The 19,726-nt window shown below is 41.3% G+C and overlaps 1 protein-coding gene and 1 long non-coding RNA gene across 2 annotated transcripts in view; one reads left to right on the top strand and one right to left on the bottom strand.

Annotated features, from left to right (window-relative positions):
* Positions 1–1,035: 1,035 nt before the first annotated feature.
* Positions 1,036–18,153, bottom strand: LOC121395091. Its single transcript, XR_005962246.1, has 4 exons — positions 18,033–18,153; positions 8,941–9,135; positions 6,635–6,701; positions 1,036–1,212 (listed from the first exon to the last, which is right to left on the bottom strand). It is a non-coding gene; the product is annotated as an uncharacterized LOC121395091 (long non-coding RNA).
* slc22a23.S (solute carrier family 22 member 23 S homeolog) overlaps positions 18,057–19,726 on the top strand; it is a 92,333-nt gene continuing 90,663 nt past the window's right edge. Inside the window, exon 1 of the mRNA XM_018269451.2 lies at positions 18,057–19,257. Coding sequence (XP_018124940.1) covers positions 18,733–19,257 — 525 coding nt within the window. The 5' untranslated portion in view covers positions 18,057–18,732. The remainder of the gene's footprint in view (positions 19,258–19,726) is intronic.

The raw sequence follows: 19,726 nt of genomic DNA on the forward strand, positions 1-19,726 counted from the left end.
ATTAAGTTATGGTTCACTTTACTGCTGTTGCTGTTTGGCAATGCATAAAACCCTGTCAAGAAGGTCACAGAAAAATGTATCACTGTCCCCATTTAAAAATTTTCAGGGCTCAAACCCAATACCAGGGGGCAAATTTACTTACCTCCAAATTGCGCCAGCGACGGCTTCACTGACATTGCAACACTTCGCCAGGCGTAGATTCGCCAGGACAACGCTAATTCACGAAAATCTGAAGTTGCGTCCAGGGTGCCGAATGTTTCCAAAGTTGCGCTAGCGTTACTGCGGCAAGCAAAGCGAAGTTGCGCTAGCGTTGGCTAATTTGCATACGGCGGGAAGTTAAAGTTAAATGGACATATATGTTGCAGCCAATACATTACACTACACAAGCCTGGGAACCTTAATAAAATAAACTAGAGTTGTTATATTGCCCTACACATGTGCCCACTGTATAGTTTACTTGCCATATGTTAGTAAATGTAGGGGATAAGCCAGGTACTCCAAAAAAAATTACGATCTTTTGCAGCCAATCACCCTGTAAAAAGTAAAAGACGCCAGCGTTTTTTTGGACAATTTTTTTTACCAAGACCTATCAACTCTATTGCACTTCGCCTGGTCTGAGCTGGCGAAGGCAAGTCTGGCGCAAGAGGTAACGTTTAATCAAATCGCAATCTTAGTGAATTAGGGTAGTTACGTTCGTTCGCCAGAGCGGCTGGTGTTAGGGTGCGAAGTACCGATAGAGTCTATCTCCTTCGCTAGCGAAGTAAATCGGAGAAGTTCTGAAATGATGTCACGCTGGCCCTTTAGTAAATTTTCCCCCCAAGACTGGAATTTATATTTTGGGTTTACTAAACATATGTACAAAAGCATTGACAGGAATACTGTAATCATTGATACCAGTGTCATAACCATACAATGTTAGAGAATAATTTTAGTTTTAACAGTTTTCCTGCTTCATCTGCAAAGCATTTCATATATTACAGCAAAAACCTTGGATCTTTGAAAAATAGACCTAAAAATAGAAAGACAAAGTAGTGATCTACTGATAAGTCAATTTTATTTCTACAGGAAATGTGTACTTGGGAACAGATAGGAAATTTCACCGGTTACGCAGGCATTTCCTGGCTCTCATATAAATGTGCACTGTAGGAAGTGTCATTGCCAATACATCTCGTGTAAGGAAAGTATTGCGGGGATGTCATTATTGATTAAATTCTGAAAATATAAAAGGAAAAAAAACAGCACAAACACAAATGTGCAATGTAACATTCCTCTTTAGATAGTTATTACTAGTTGTGCATTTTAATCGTGCATGGTACAGTACATTTGTTAAAGACCTGCTTATAGGTGTTGCGTTTCTATTGTCATGCAAAGGAAAAAAAAATTGCGCAAAGGGAACATTTTTTGCCATTGACCCTATTTTTCCATTTAACAGCTTTTATTACTGGATGAAGAGATATTTCTGGTGCAGGATGAAATTTCCATTTATAGGTTAGGGCATTATACTTCCTCATGGAGAATCATCATGTAAAAAAATATATGAGACCAAGATACCTATCTGCTTCAGAGAAAGGTCAAAAAAACGCAGCAATGTGACATTTTCATTACATTGATTCAGTCTGAGTTTACAATACAAGTTTGAACTTAAATATTGTCATTGGTTTAATTAAAGGGGAATTTAACACAACTTAAGCTTCTTGAAAAGTAAACATAATTTCAAGCAACTTTGCAGTATACATCAATGAAAAAATATGCAGACTTTTCATAATTTTTAATGGTTTCTGACAGTTCCCTAAGCCTAGCCCCCTGCTCTTCTGCTGATCTTTCTGACTATTTTGCTGAGCTGGCTGACTACTGTTACTTTGTATCAACAGCCAGCTGTCCTCAGCCTGCATCCTCCAAACTCCACAATTCCCTGCACACATGCTTTCAAAAAGGAACAGAACATCATAATGCAATGCATTGTGGGATGTGTAGTTCCTGCATGCTGTCTGTAAGCTGTGGAGAAGTTGTTAGTGTTTTAGTCCCTCCTTCCCTGCCAGGATTTCAAATGATGCAAAAAGAGAAGAACTGTTAAACAGCTGGATTGCAGCATAGAAAATGGCATTTTATTTATATATATTTTATCACAAACTAAAGATTATTGGAGGGCTTGATATTAAGGGGCAGATTTACTAAGGGTCGAATATCGAGGGTTAATTAACCCTCGATATTCGACTAGGAACTAAAATCGTTCGACTTCGAATATCGAAGTCGAACGATTTAGCGCTAATCCTACGATCGAACGATCGAAGGATTATTCGTTCGATCGAACAATTAAATCCTTCGAATCGAACGATTCGAAAGGATTTTAATACAACGATCGAAGGAATATCCTTCGATCAAAAAAACGCTGGCAAGCCTATGGGGACCTTCCCCATAGGCTAACATTGACTCCGGTAGCTTTTAGCTGCCGAAGTAGGGGGTCGAAGTTTTTCTTAAAGAGACAGTACTTCGATTATCGAATGGTCGAATAGTCGAACGATTTTTAGTTCGAATCGTTCGATTCGAAGTCGAAGTAGTAGTCGAAGGTCGAAGTAGCCCATTCGATGGTCGAAGTAGCCAAAAAAACACTTCGAAATTCGAAGTTTTTTTAATTTGAATCCTTCACTCGAGCTTTGTAAATGTGCCCCTAAGTCTTTTTACTTTTTACGGTAATTCTAAAACATTCGAGAAAAACGTATTTAGACTGATGCCACATGAAAGCTGAAAATAAACCCCTGTGCCGGCATCAGCCTATTCCTTGCCTGCACTGTAAACCATTGCGTTGGCCCAGGGTACAGACACATGCATCAGATTTTGGCACTAAGATGTGAGAGTTCGCAATTCGGTGCCGAAATCCTCTGTTGTGCCTGCACAAAGGCCAATGCAATGTTTCCAGGTACAGGAAAGGAGGAAGGCCGATGCCAATGTCAGCCTGTGTTTTTTTTAGCATGCCAAGATTCAGCCCTGTGTGGCATCAGCCTTAGGATTACACCTTTTCCGCCTTAGTACTCTTGCACTTCTGCTGGGAGAACAGTAAATCGCCCCTATAACCTTTTGATGGTTCAGCTACACAGCAAGGGTGTTTTGATGCTATTGAGTAGCATTGATCAAAATTCCAGGAATCACGTGCTGATGCTTGCTGCTGACTGCACCATAAGTAGCCATTGACTGTAATTACTTTACAATAGGGCTAATTGCCCCAATGTACAGTATGGCACTGCTTAGTAGTAATAAATACATAATGGTAAAGTGTTAACATTTGCTGCAGTACAGCTTGGGGGGGTAGTGTAATAAATGTTTGTAAATGGTACCTACTGTCAAAAAATTTAATAGAACTCGCACTCTGTTAGGGGTAAACTCTGTTTTTTAAATGCCCTCCTGAATGTTAAGCTGCCTGGTGTGGGTGGACATGTTGAGACACTAAGCATTGTGCCCCAGATTTTACTTGTTATGAGCATGTGCGTAACATCACAGACATGCGCATAATGAGTTAGCCCACACCTTTGGTGGGGGAAACAAGTCTAGTAACTCATAGCAACTCATCAGCAGGTAGCATTTACTCATTAGCTGTTTGAAAAACAAAAACATCTGATGTGTTGCTGTGGGTTACTGTGGGCAAACGTAACACTTTTTAATATGTTACCCCGTCAGTGTCTTTTATTACTATTACTTTGAGCCTTGATATAGAATAGATGATGAGTGTGCTTCTGTCATACAGTATGTGTGCTTGTGGTTTGACCTTGGTTGGCACTCAGTCTTTAGCCTCATCTCTGTGCTAAAGAGCAAGACAGCTGGTGCTGTTTTTTTCTTGCATTTCATCTTGTGTTTGCAAAATACATCTTATTAGGGTGCTAACAGGTGCTTCTATGAGCACAAGGGAGACAAAGGTCACTCAAAAACTATATGTTTTTTATGTCATAGCCAAAGGTAATTTAAGCAACTTTGCAACAGATCACTTTGGTTATTTTTTGCTTTAGTCTGGTATTAAAGGTCAGTGACCCTATCTAACAGAAAACAAATTTAAAGGAAAAGTAACACCAAAAAATAAAATAATTTTAAAGTAATTAAAATATAATGTACTGTTGCCCTGCATTGGTAAAAGTGATGTGTTTGCTTTATAAAGAATACTATAGTTTATATAAATAAGCTGCTGTGTAACCATGGGGGCAGTCATTTAGGCTGAAAAGGCACAGGTAGATAACAGATAAGCTCTATAATAGAAAACCTGACCCTTGAATGGCTGTCCCCATGGCTTCACATCAACTTGTTTACAGGATCGAATTTCCCTTAGAAGTGCCCTAAGGCCACTCTGTCCTAGATTCTGCCCTCTGCGAACACCCATGCCCTGGAGCACCGGGGACCTGTGCATCCCCAGTGCTCCGCACTATTACTTCTAGGCGGCATGCAGCCCCTAAATTTTTGCCGCCCTAGGCCCTGGACTTTGTGCCCTTGCCACAAATCCGGGCTTGCTTGTTTATATAAACTATAGTAGAGTTTCTGAAGCAAACACACCAATTTTATCAGTGCACAGAAACAGTACATTACATTTTAATTACTTTAAAACACTTTCATTTTTCGTATGTTCTTTAAAGGACCAGTAAAACCAAAATGGATAGGTTATCCATGAATTTAAATATGAATTTCTGTTACCCAGCAATCATTAATACAAACTGTGTGCTTTCTTCATAAACTAGAATTTAGCTCATATAAATAAACCTTTCTGTAGCCATGGAGGCAGCCATTCAAGTTGAATAGGGCTATCGGGCCCCTTTTCAGACAGCAGATTTCACATAACAAATTATGCATACATAACCATAAAATTGTAGCTGATTAGTCTACACTAAAAACATAAAAATCAAAAATGACAATAATTGGTTCCTTAAAAACACCAATAAATGTTTGATTGGAATAACTTTGCTCCCTTTGATGTATTCTTCTCTCTATATTTCTAAATTGACAGGTATAGCTCAATTTCAGTGTTGATATTTGCAGAGGGTTTAGCTTTAAAAGTCCACTTGGTATTTGATTCAAAGTGTGTGTGTGTTACTAGATTTTCTGTCAAGCATCCTGGTTTTGTGGTACAGACTGAATACATTTTTTAGAATATCTAGTACACAAGCTAGTGGAAGAATATTTAAATTGATACATTTCTAGCCTTACAGAGCAAGAAGAAGAAGGCAAATTATTCAAGAACTATAAAAAAATAAAAAGTTCCATTAAAAAGATACTTAGAATTAGCCATTTTTATATACATACGAAAATCTATCTTTAAGGCGAATCACAATTGTTTTTTTTTTTTTTAGATCGTTTTTTTTTTATTGTTCTTGACTGACACACTATTCCTTTAGTAATAAAGGTAAAATTATACTAAAATGTACCTGAAGGCACAGTTACTAATAGTGGCCTGACTTCTTGACCCAGCATTCTTAAGATCTCTCTCCTGTTGTCAAAATGTCAAGGCAAAATCTATTCAAGTGAATAGGAATGTAAACAGCCACTTATATCTTGTATAGAAACTAGCTTTGCTAGTAAAATTCCATATGAAACTTGCATATCTTAATAATTATACTGATTTCTATAAAAGAGGTTTTACACTGATTAGCGTTTGTGTCTCACTTCTTCTGATGGTTCCCTGGATACTCCGTCTCTGGCACCCTATATAGATGCAATGTATTGTGAAATGTGGGAATCAATCACAACAGCAGGTTACCTGCAATTCAGCTGTTTATTGTGTAACCACAGAACATGTTTCGGGCCTATTGGCCCTTTTTCAAGTGTGTACAACCTAGTGTGAAATGAACATATTTATACACCACATGTGTTGCTGTCCCGCCCACCAATAACAACAAACAGGTAAGTTAACCCGTAAGTCCTTATTAACATCTTGGAGAATTTCTTAAAGGAGAAAGAAACCCCCTGGGCGCAAAACCCCTCCCCCCCCTCCCCTCTGCGCAGGTCCTGTCCACGGAGTTCACAGTCGCCATCTTCTCCCACGCGCGTCTTCTTCCTGCTTTGACCGGCGTCTTCTGGCGCATGCGCAGTAGGAACAGTTATTGGTACAGATCTACTGCGCATGCGCCGAATGTCACAAATGAAATCGGAAAACTTCGTAACATTCGGCGCATGCGCAGTAGATCTGTACCAGTAACTGTTCCTACTGCGCATGCGCCAGAAGACGCCAGTCAAAGCAGGAAGAAGACGCGCGTGGGAGAAGATGGCGACTGTGAACTCCGTGGATAGGACCTTCGCAGAGGGGTGAGTAACAAGTTAGGGGCATTTGCCCAGGGGGACAGGTAGGCCAGGGGGGAGGAGGGAGGGGGGGCAACACAGGGGAGGGGTTTTGCGCCCAGGGGGTTTCCTTCTCAGTCCGTGTGCCACTGTTGAGTGTCCATGTGTAAACTTGTTCATCTCCATATGTATGGCATAGTGTCTAAACATCCTTAAAAAAGTCAAAGAAGTTTTTCACAGTGAAATTAAAAACAATTATAAACATACGTTTTCTGTATATATACACATGGTACTGCTCTATTCTAAGCCTACCCTGAAGAACTTGAAAAAAATAACTTTCTTGTCTGCAAATGTTTCATCTTAGGTATAATTAGTTTTATCTTACCATTAGCTGGTTTCTATATTGCGAGTACTATAACGAGATTTATTCTAGACTGGGCTGTCTTCAATATCTGTGGAGGAAAACAGGTAGTTTATTACGGTATCCTAAAAACGGTATGATGCTCCGGTGATCATTCATGCCTATTGGGGCCATTGTATTAATTTTTTTAATCCAATAGGCTTCTTTTTGGGCCAGTAATTTTTAATGTCACCTCCCCTACTAGGCATTTTTATCTGCTCTAGAACCATCCATTTCAATTGGCTTACATTGTGTCCTTCCATGTGCAAATGTCTAGAGACAGATGTATCTGTGGCTGTTCCCATTTTAAGATTTCTGATGTTTCCCCTGTGTTCTTTGATTCGATCTTTGACTGCTCGAATGGTTTGGCCGATATATATGCTAGTCCACAAGGGCATTTTAGAATGTAGACTACGTATTTGGATTCACAGGTAGTGTAGTGGCTCAATTTAATTTGTGTACCCTTAGTTGGATGACTCACTGTGTTTCCTTTTACAATTGAGGCACAGCATATGCAGTTTAAGCAAGGAAACATGCCCCTCTTTGGTTTGCCTAAGAATCGGCAATCCTTTTTTTCTTGACTATCTGAGGGAGCATAGGGTATCTTTTAGTGCGCGGCCTCGTGTGTAACAGAACATGGGAGGTGTACGGTAGAGATGCCCATACTTTGTATCCTGTTGGATTATTGGCCAGTATCTTTTTATAGTCTTTTCTATAGCCCTGCTTTGTTTTCCAAATTTCGAAACAAAGGGTATCCTGGTTTTATTTTTTGTTTTATTTTCTGATTTCAATAGTTTTTGTCGGTCTAGTTGTGTTACATCTTTAATAGTGGGTACAAGTTTATTTCTCCTTTACTCTCTATTGAGAAACTTTTCCGTAAGCGTATTAACAGAACCTTGGAAGGAATCTATGTCTGAGGAAATACGTCGGGCCCTTATGTATTGGCTTTTGGGGATAGCTTTTGTAATATTAGGATTATGAAAGCTGTCTGATGTTAACAGCGTGTTACGGTCTGTGCGTTTAGAAGACATGGAGGTTTTTATTTGTTTATTATCAATCGTAATGTTCACATCTAAAAAATGAGTTGATGTGGTAGAGCTCTCACAGGTGATTTAATAGTTTTATGTTATGGTTACCCTGGTCTATCATTTCTCGGAAGTCTTTTTCAGTCCCTCCCCATAGTACCAGGATATCGTCAACAAAGCGCCAATATTGGATAATATTTTTGCAGTATTGTCCTTTCAAGAATATGGCATCCTCTGTGTAAAGTTGCCAGAAGTATTCCCCTTCAAATCTGAAGTAGTTTTTTTGTAAGACTATTGTTAAGCAGTCAATCAGAAAGTAAATCAGGTGGTGTGATAGATTTGTTTCTAATAATGCTTCCTCTATGTATCTTATCCCTTCCTCTTGTGGTATTGAAGTATAGAGACTTTGTATGTCTATACTGCATAAGAGGACATCTGTTTGTTGTAGGACAATGTCTTGTAGTTTGAGTAATAAATCTGTTGTATCTTTAAGACAAGTGGGGATTTTAGATACAATTGGTTGGAGGAACTTGTCCACAAATTTTGAGAGTGGTTCAAGTATAGACCCTATAGCCGTTATTATAGGGAGCCCAGGAGGATCTATTAAAGATTTGTGTATCTTTGGTAATAGATATAATACTGGGGTGCGAGGGTGTTCCACATGTAGATAATCTTTTTCCGGTTTAGAAATTACTCCATTCTCATATGCCTCCTGTATCAGTGCATCTACCTGTTTTTTATTTCAAAGACTGGATCTTTTTTGATTTTCTCGTAATAGCTACTATCGCCTAGTTGTCTATGTGCTTCCTCCATGTATTTACACTTATCCATTACTACAATGGCCCCCCCTTTATCCGCCGGTTTTATTATGATGTTTTTGTTATTTTGTAGGGCCTGTAGTGCTTGTTTTTCCTTGTGTGTTAAATTGTTTTTACATTTCCCCATTTGTGTTTTGTCTGGCAGTTCCCAAATAAGTGATACCTCGTTTCTGATTACGTTTTCAAACGTTATTATACATGGGGCTTCCACTATTGGTACAAATGTGCTAGGTTTTTTAAGTGTGTGCACTTTCTTATTTTGTTCAGTATCTATTACATCCATAAAATGCATTTTTAATTTGAGGGTTCTAATAAATTTTAGAAACTCAATTTCCCAATTTTCTAGTTCATTTTCATAGTATGGCACAAAACCAAGTCCCTTGTTCACAACTGCAGTCTCATTTGCTGTGAGTCTATAGAAGGAAATATTGATGCATAAATTCTTTACCTCCGTTTGCTCTGGGTCCTCTGCGGGTAGTCTTCCCTTGGAATTGGGGCTTGTGGATTCCTGTACTGGCATCTTGTGTTTGGAGCTATCTCCTGTGAGCTCTGTTGCTGAAAATGTATATATATATATATATATATATATATATATATTGTGTTCTGTGTAGCTGTCACAGTTAAACAGTTAATGACACTCAACCTGAAAAGAAAGAAAAAAGCCACCCATCATCAGCAGTCAATCAAAAGCAAAGGCCCTTCTCTTGGAAAATGTGAGGCTCGAGTAAATATATCTAAGCAAAATGAATTTTATACTGTACACAGGAGAACTATAAAAATGTGATTACTTTTTCAGCAAGTTAATAAAAATAAAAAGGCATACACTGGTTTCTGAAAGAGATATGTGACAAAGACCTGTACTGAACAATACATGAGTGCTGATTTGTAATGAATGAAAGCAGCCACCAGCTGAAAAGGTCATGCTCTGATCCACAGAGTAGTGCTCTGAATATTTATAGTTTCTTCAGAAAACTCAGAAATAGAATTGAATTAAACTAAGGCAGACATTATTTCTTAACATACTGTGCTCCTAAACATGCCATGTAGGTTTGCCACGTTTTTGCAGCTCACAATCCGGGCAGGGCCATGACATCACAGGGGCAGGTCAGTGATGTTGCGCTTGGGACGTGCTATGTCACATGGACAGGACTATGACATGGCGATTAGCGATTGGCTGATCGAAATGTCAATCAGGGGAGATCCTGCCCGGTTTTCCTTATACGGAAATTATTCTGAAAACTGGGCTGTCCAGGTCAAATCCCGACAGGTGGCAACCATAATGCCATGACACTCCTAAGTATTCCGTTAAAAAAATCCAGTAGCACTCTGGTAGTGTTGCAAAAGTCTCCAGTGATTTATTAGCCCATATACAAACACACAAAGGGCAACGTTTCAGGCCCTACTGGACCCTTTATCAAGTCCAGTAGGGCCCGAAACATTGCCCTTTGTGTGTTTGTATATGGGCTAATAAATCACTGAAGATTTATGCAACACTACCAGAGTGCTACTGGATTTTGTTCACTGGATGCAAAAATTGACCCAGCTAGCAGGCAAGGGTCTTCCGGTCTATCACCTGGACCTGCACAGGTGGATACAAGAGGGTAGAGCACTCCTAACTATTGCTACTCCTAAGTATTCCATGACACACTGTGGCATCTGCATTTTATGACATCCACAGTGAGAGCCTCCCAGCATTTTATGATAGACTCAGTGAGGCATAACTAACATAACTTATACTTGAGTTAGCCCTGGAGTGCTTCACAACCTTTTGTAATCTTATTGATATACACCTGACCTTATAGAAAAAGGTAGCCCAAGCTAATTTTTACTAGGAAGATACTTGGAGCACAGTCTTAAGTCATGATCCTAGAAATAAGAAATCACATACTCAACAAATATATATGACGACAAATCAGAAGTATGTAATACGCATTACTAAATAAGAGTCACTAAGTGTCACTTTGATCTCCCTTTTATCTCTCCTGAGACTGAATTAATACCCAGCCCCCCCCCCCCAGGCTATAGTTTAGGGGCCCAGTGTGAGCATGAGTAATTTTTAATTATTTTTAGTTTCTTTTAATATGTATGTAGCCTAGGGACCCCAAATGTCATTAATCCACCACTGTCCACTGCTCTCTGAACTTTCTGGCATGCTATCTAAAATGGAAATACAAGAAGTAACAAGCCAAGACAAAGCAGGACATAGAACCAACAATATGGGATTGCAGGGGCATGAAAAGCAGGACTGTCCCATAATAACCAGGACAGTTGAGAGTTGTTTACACAGCCCAATAAAAAGCTGCTGACTCACCCCCTACCAGAGTCAACAGCTTATTGACCTGAGTATGGGGTTCCCTGATCCACAGACCCCAGTACATGATCCCATTCACCAAATTTACCATTTACCAAATGGATTACCAACTTTTGTAACATTTTATGCACTTTCTGATTATCTTTCACGCTACATTTAGACATCATTACTTTTCTTGTGTGCCATATAAATATGGCACAAAATGGATAATAATAATATGTAGCCAGTGATGGAACTACTAGGGGTGCAGGGGGTGTGACGGTACTAGGGCCCGCACCTCTTCCGGAGGGGGGTGGGGAGCCTGGCTGCAGAGCATGCACCCCATTACTGTATGTATCCTCAGTATTATGGAGTTATTGACATATTCTGTACAAAGCAGCCCCCTGTATCACATGCAATGTAAGTGAATTTGTGTGCTTTAGCAGAATATACAATACCATTGCCACAGCACATCTCTCCCGTTGCAAATAGAGCAAGCAGGGAACTGCTCTTGAAACTCACTGGACAAAAATGTGCAGTGACCAGACAAAAGAAGGATTTTAGCGAGACCTTAAAAAACCCTTCCAAGCTCTAAACAACAAAATGATTATTCTGCAGTTTCACTTCTATGCTTACCAGCACTAAGCGAGAGAAAGCAGTCACAATGTATCGGGTAGTATATAGAACAAAGGATTTTTCAGTTAATTTTGTCCATGAGAAACTGTGAAATCAGCAAGGGTATCACCTTGTACCAAAGCACACAGCATTGCTGAAATATTGAATATTACTCAACATTCCCTAATTTTTTTCATTTTATCTGCCTCAGTGCCACGGGTGTATCTATGATGGGAGCAGATTCTGTGACTGCTGGGGGGCCAAAGGCTCAAAAATTGATGTGCTGTGGGGCCTAGTCATTTTTAGCTATGCAATTGACACTAGGCAATTGCATAGCTAAAAATGACTAGGCCCCACAGCACATTAATTTTTTTAGCTATGCAATTGTCTAGTGTATTTTGTACTTTTAATCTTTTTTGGCTTTTGAGCAAACTTTCTCTTATTCTCATCTTCTTTATTTAGATTTTAATACAGGATACAATTTCAAGGGCAAGTATGTCTGCAATGTGTCTGCATGTTCTCCTTTTTTTACTCTGTGGGTTTCCTCCCACACTCCAAAAACTTCTGATGACTCTGATGTAACTTTTAAAATTTAAAAATCAGATTTTCGGCTCCTAAAGCTACCAGTAGCTGCTTTTTCTGCTGCCCCTGGTAGCTTTTGGGCTGCTGCCACCTGGGGCAGGTTTCTCAATTTGTCTCATGGCAGCAGCACAGTTCTTGGCATGTTCTGCCAAAGTGGATCTCCCAATGGGCCTGCCATAGTGGGTACCAGTCTGGGCAAATTGCCATAATATTTTCTCGTAATTTCTTTTTACGAGAATGTAATTTCTTTTTACGAGAATGTAAGTAGAGTAAGTAGAGACCTCGATTCTGGGATGGCAGTGGATGTGATTTACTTAGACTTTGCTAAAGCATTTGATACAGTGCCACACAAAAGGTTACTGGTTAAATTAAGGAATGTTGGCCTGGAACATAGTATTTGTACCTGGATAGCGAACTGGCTAAAAGATAGACTACAAAGAGTGGTGGTAAATGGAACATTTTCTAATTGGACCAGTGTTGTTAGTGGAGTACCGCAGGGCTCTGTACTAGGTCCCTTGCTTTTCAACTTGTTTATTAATGACCTGGAGGTGGGCATTGAAAGTACTGTTTCTATTTTTGCAGATGATACTAAATTGTGCAGAACTATAGGTTCCATGCAGGATGCTGCCACTTTGCAAAGTGATCTGTCTAAACTGGAAAACTGGGCAGCAAACTGGAAAATGAGGTTCAATGTTGATAAATGCAAGGTTATGCACTTTGGCAAAAATAATATAAATGCAAGTTATACACTAAATGGCAATGTGTTGGGAGTTTCCTTAAATGAAAAGGATCTAGGGGTCTTTGTAGATAACACGTTGTCTAATTCTGGGCAGTGTCATTCTGTGGCTACTAAAGCAAATAAAGTTCTGTCTTGCATAAAAAAGGGCATTAACTCAAGGGATGAAAACATAATTATGCCTCTTTATAGGTCCCTGGTAAGGCCTCATCTGGAGTATGCAGTTCAGTTTTGGACTCCAGTCCTTAAGAGGGATATAAATGAGCTGGAGAGAGTGCAGAGACGTGCAACTAAATTGGTTAGAGGGACGGAAGACTTAAATTATGAGGGTAGACTGTCAAGGTTGGGGTTGTTTTCTCTGGAAAAAAGGCGCTTGCGAGGGGACATGATTACACTTTACAAGTACATTAGAGGACATTATAGACAAATGGCAGGGGACCTTTTTACCCATAAAGTGGATCACCGTACCAGAGGCCACCCCTTTAGACTAGAAGAAAAGAACTTTCATTTGAAGCAACGTAGAGGGTTCTTCACAGTCAGGACAGTGAGGTTGTGGAATGCACTGCCGGGTGATGTTGTGATGGCTGATTCAGTTAATGCCTTTAAGAATGGCTTGGATGATTTTTTGGACAGACATAATATTAAAGGCTATTGTGATACTAAACTCTATAGTTAATATAGGTATGGGTATATAGAATTTTAATTAAAAGTAGGGAGGGGTGTGTGTATGGATGCTGGGTTTTCATTTGGAGGGGTTGAACTTGATGGACTTTGTCTTTTTTCAACCCAATTTAACTATGTAACTATGTAACCCCTATAGCATTTGGCCTTGTCTCCACCTAATTGAGCGAGGGCCCTTGATGTCGGGTTCTCTGATGTGCCCTAGGAGGCCTAGTCCTACTGACTAACAGGAATGGAAATTCCGTGAATATACAGCGAATCATACCCGTCAATGACAGAACACAAGGGGCAGTAGCTGGATCAATTGCCGATTTCTCCACTGGTCGGAAAAAAATGTTGTTTTGTGACATTAAAGGGATTGTTCCCCTTTAAATTAACTTTCAGAATGATGTAGAGTGAAATTCTAAGACAATTTGCAATTGATTTGCATTTTTTTTATTGTGGTATTTGTGGTTTTTGAGTTATTTATCTTTATATTCAGAAGCTCTATTCAGAAGCTCTCCAGTTTGCAGTTTTAGCCATCTGGTTGCTAGGGTCCAAATTACCCAAGCAACCATGCACTAATTTAAATAAGTGACTGGAATATGAATAGGAAAGGCTTAAATAAAAAGAAGAGTAATACAAAGTAGCAATAACAATATATTTGTAGCCTTACAGAGCATTTGTTTTCAGATGGGGTCAGTGACTTCCATTTGAAAGCTAGAAAGAGTCAGAAGAAGAAGCCAAATAAATAAAAAACTATAAAAAATAAAAAATGAAGGCCAGATGAAAAGTTACTTAGAATTAGCCATTCTATAACAGGATAAAAGTTAACTGAAAGGTGAACCACCCTTACCATATAACACTAGTATTTCCTGGGCACCCATTACTGCATATCTGCAACCTCCCCTGCCCATAAGAGCATGGATGCTAGGTCCCCTTCTCTTCCAGGCCCCCCACTGTCACAGGGTTTAATGATACAGAGTGTATCCACTGGATATAAAATAAAGCAGGGTCATTACTTTTGCACTGAATTTTGCCTTAAAACTTTATAACAATATTATAGTAACTATTCTCCCTCAATATCCCTTAAAGGAGAAGGAAACCCCCTGGGCGCAAACCCCCTCCCCTATGTTGCCCCTCCTCCCCCCTGGCCTACCTGTCCCCCTGGGCAAATGCCCCTAACTTGTTACTCACCCCTCTGCACAGGTCCTGTCCACAGAGTTCACAGTCGCCATCTTCTCTCTCGCGCGTCTTCTTCCTGCTTTTTACCGGCGTCTTCTGGCGCATGCGGAGTAGGAACAGTTACCGGTACGGATCTACTGCACATGCGCCGAATGTCACGAATTGGAAAACTTTGTGACATTCGACGCATCTGCAGTAGATCTGTACCGGTAACTATTCCTACTGCGCATGCGCCAGAAGACGCCGGTCAAAGCAGGAAGAAGACGCGGGTGGGAGAAGATGTGAACTCCGTGGACAGGACCTGCGCAGAGGGGTGAGCATTTGCCCAGGGGGACAGGTAGGCCAGGGGGAGGAGGGAGGGGGGGCAACACAGGGGAGGGGGGGAGGGGTTTTGCGCCCAGGGGGTTTCCTTCTCCTTTAAGCTTGAGGAAGTTCCCTTGATACAACAGTATTTCCTCCCTTCATGCATATATGCCTAAAGAAGTGGTGGAATGTGGGATGAAGAGTGCTGATGGAAAAAGAAAGGAAATGTGGCACCATGCCTCTTATTGAGTAGATCAAATACATTTGTATTCCAAACTGTCACAACTGATGCTTGCTTGTGTCCCTTGCCCAATTATTCATACTCTCAATAGCCTTTCCATATGAGGGCAATTTGCCCAGTATTACACAGCCATTACACTGTCACTATATGCATGTAGTAGCCAAGTCAACGCATCAATAGTAGGATTGAACAGATTATGCATTACACTTATTATTATATTGTTGTATTATTATAACTTATTTCTAATGCTTGCTAGGATTGAAATGGTCTCCAGCAAGGATTTACTCATTCAGTCTGTGACTTCTCTCCAAGAGACGTCTCTTTTACATCTTGTAATACTGATGCTCTCAGGCTGTTCCATTGCTCGGTCCACTTAAGATTAGTATTCCTAGTGGTTTCTGCTCAGGCTAATTGTATTAATATCATGCCTTGTTAAGTTTTCACTATTTAATTTGCTGGTTATTATTTATCACTGTTTGTGCCTTTCGCTGAAAGCTTCCTGTCATGTTCTGTATACTATACTGTACTGCAGAGTACAAGCATTTGTGTTCATGAATTGTTTTATATAAGCATTTTATTTTAAAATGGAACAAATTAAATGTAAGGTTTGTCATTTCTAAGGGATTCTATTTCTACCCTTAAGGAATAACAGTTCATCATCCTAAAATGGTGCAAATCTAGTGCTGCGACATTTATCTTTTAATAACCTTTATCTATATTTTTAACAAATCTGGAAAATTGCATTATATATTGGGGCATATGTCCGATGGTGGATTAATTCGATGTGAGGACGTTAGGTTACATTTTCCACAGGCCTCCATTTTAGGCTACCAAAAGTTTACATTTAATCAGGGTCACCTGATCTGGCACCTGGAGACCCATGATCCAGCTTTTTTCCAGTGGTGGAACTACTGGGGGACCAGGGGGTGTGATTAGACCAGGGCCAATACCCCCTCAGGGCCCGCCAGCAGATCACGCACCGATGTAGCCGGTAAGAAGATCACTTAGGGAGGAGGTACGGCACTGGCTAGTTACATTACTGCTTTTTTTTTAAATATTATTTGTACTTTCTCTTCTTTTGTAATTAGTATTATTGATTATTATATCTGTGCTGCAGGGCCTGGGGTCTGGTCGGGACTGGTGCATAGTACCAGCTGGGAGAAGATTAGGCAGCTAGTAAAGGCAAAACATATGCGTGGTATGTGTTCGAGCTCTTTAAAATGTGTTGTGTTCAGGACTCATGCCTTGCCTTGGCTGGCTGCCTAATCTTCGCCAGGAGGTATTGTGCACCCATGCCCAATGGACCCAGGCCCAGCAGCGCAGATTAAAAAGAAAATAAGGCTTATAATTGAAAAAGCTAGATGGGTCACTCATCACCCCTTGGTTATAGCCTAGGGTATCCTATCCATTAATCTGCCCCTGCATGTGCCTAACATAACTATGAACTATGCTTTACTAGAAATATATAAAAATTTTCAGGTAAACGCTGTATTTAGCACTGGTGTTGGTGGCAGCCGGGCATGGGGTCCTGGGTGCAAAGTTACACCACTGGTGGCCTTAACATACAATAAACACCCACTGACACTATTTGTACTAATTGGTTGGATGCCAGCATTCACTTTTTAATGTTTCTGTAGTATTTGGTAGTTTCTATACCTGAAGTTATTATTGCCACATATTTATAAAGCTGGTCACCAAACCCTGCTGCAGTCTCTCTTTGGGGTCCCAAAGCATCAGATGGAGCCAAATGTGACGTTCAGTTAGGATGTAACTTGGAGACAATGAGAGTTTGCTTTCTTGGATAACTAATTATAACCCCTATGAAGTCTGCAGGCCCGGATTTGTGGAAAGGCCACCTAGGCCCGGGCCTAGGGTGGCAGGATTTTAGGGGGGCGGCATGCTGCCCAACCACACCCACATTGGTTCAAAAACACAGGGGGATACAATCATTTTTTAAATTCCCCATGCGCCAATCCCCATTGCTCTGGTCCAGATGATGAAAATTTGCATGAATAAAGAAGAGAGGACAGGGGCGACGAATGGCATTGGGCCTAGGGGCACCCACTATGTAAATCCGGCCCTGGAAGTCTGGTGAGTGTGACAGAGAGGCTGGAGAGTTCTACATGAAATTCTGGAAACAGATGAGCTAAAGGGGCCCAAACCAAACATTTAAACACAAAGGGAGACTTCATCCAAAAGGTCCATAAACCATGGTTTTATTTTGTGTAATATAATTGTATATAATACACAAAAGCCATGAATATCCTGTAAATTATATCCTTATAAACGGTGAGTAGTGATGTCATCAGTTATAAACGGTGAGTAGTGATGTAATTTCTGTCACATGACTCACTAAAATGTGTGTATTATAATTAATAAAGTACCCCCAGTTGTAAAATATGAGGATATTATAAGTTACCTCGGAGTTCCATGACCTGTATAAAAACACTCGGCCTTCGGCCTCGTGTTTTTATATGGTCATGAAACTCCTCGGTAACTTATAATATCCTTATATTTTACAAGAGGGGGTACTTTATTCACTATATTATGTAAGATGCCATAGACGATCATTATTCAGTAGCATTTCCTGGGCACTATTTAGTGGGCTGGCGGGGGCTTCAATACTTTAAATTCCAGGATTTAATTTGAATGTAATGAGACGAAGCATATGCTGTACTGGTATTTCAGTAAACTATAAAATAGAACATTTTCTCTTCATTTTCGTATCCATTAATATGTGTTGGAATCCCAAATGATAATGAAAGTGGCAGAACGATTGTTTACCTTTCCCTGCTCTGAGCTCACTAACAACGTATTGTAGCGACACTGCGGAGGTTTTTTAATCAACAATGTCTTCCATAAGCCTCTGATAGTGAACTAGTGAGTGTGTGCTGATATAATCAGTAGGGAATATCACCCTCCTCCTACCTATGCAGCAGGGACTGGGAGTAGCACGGTGCCCAACAATCAGCAGGAGGATTCCCTGTACTACCTGATCCCCTCCCCAGGGAGTCAGAGCGCTGAGCAGTCTCTGCAGGTTGCCTTTCAGTGGAACTGCCAATACTTCCGGGGGCGTTGATTAGAGATGAAAAGGCGAAGGGAAAGAGGTGGCAGGCGATGCAGAAACTGACAGCGAGTACTGACCAAACCGGTTGCAGCGTGATGTTATTCCTCTCTCGGCCTTGGGAAACGCGGAGCTGAGCCGCACACTCTCTCACTGGGAGGGGAAAGACTGCGCTTCTGGGGTCTCTGCTCGTGCTCTGCCTCCACTTGCCCAGCATTCCTCACAGCACGGCCGCTGCCTCCCATTCACAAAGCCGATCGCTTCCCTAGGGTGTGAGGAGAATCCGTTCTGCTGCTGGACTGGGGGGACTGACAGGGGTAGGACATTTGCAGTTCCATACATGTGATATGTACAGCGAGGCTTTATGTCTATAGCAGCCCATTGAATCACTACACGAGCTATACTGCGCTGGACTCTCATTGTCTATGTATGAGCGGTGGGATACACTGAGGCTTTCCATTGTGAGTGCCAGGGCGCAGGTGGCAGTTGCTTGTCAGTGGCAGGGCTCAGAGTACCCGGATGGTTGCATGCTTTCACTGACGCTCTCCCCGTGCTTTCCTGAGAATGTCCATAGAGCGGGAATGTGGTTGGAGGAGTCCGCCTGAGGCCGAGGAGAACGGTTCGGTGTTGCCGGCCTCCAGCTCTATGGCTGTGCCGTCTGAGGAAATCCTGGCGGCTCCCGTATCCCCTGGGCGCCCCGAGCCCGTCTCTCGCTACAACCCGCTGCTCCTGGACTATGACGGCTCGGTGCTGCCATTCCTGGGCGGCCTGGGACGCTACAACAAGCGGCTGGTGCTGCTCACCTGGATCCCGGCTCTGTTTCTCAGCTTCAGCCAGTTCTCAGACTTCTTCCTGTTGGATCAGCCCGACAAGTGGTGCCAGGTGAATAGCAGCCTGGGAGTGCATGGGAGACAGGCTCATGGGGGGAATGACAGCTCAGGGGCCCCGGGGGTTCTACTCCTGCTCCCCCCGCCACAACTTCCAACCACCCCGGCTCCCACCAGCGCCACCAACCACACGGACAGCTGCCTGTGCAACAAGTGGGACTACAGGATCCGGGCTGGACTGCTGCAAAATGTGGTTAGCAAGGTAAGGAACCTGGGCCATTGCTGGAATTCATTTTCCTCCTTTAAGCGTTTGTGGAAATAGGAAAGCAGCTCATTCTGTGTGGGGGTTCCAGGCTGCAAGTCTGTCTGTCTGTCCATATGGTACAATAAGTGCCATTTCTACTAGGTGGCCTTGCAGGAATGGGAATGACAGTAAAGTTTTTCCTCTTGCATAGAAACATTAGTTCAGGGCCCTCATCCATTGATCCACAACTTTAGGAGCACTTTTAAGTAGTGACAACCATAATTCTCCAATTTACTGGAACACACATAACATCCTATAATCCATTCCACTCTCCTTTCATTGGGTGCCAATAAATGCTCTGTAAACAAAGAAAATACAATAAAACAAAGTGAAATTGGATTTAATCGGGTGCAGAGTGTTTGCTCCCTATCTAAAAATTGCTTAGCCCACTGATCAATGCAATGGTCCATTGATATAAATGAGAATT

Source organism: Xenopus laevis, chromosome 6S, assembly GCF_017654675.1.
Source record: "Xenopus laevis strain J_2021 chromosome 6S, Xenopus_laevis_v10.1, whole genome shotgun sequence".
NCBI lineage: Eukaryota > Metazoa > Chordata > Amphibia > Anura > Pipidae > Xenopus > Xenopus laevis.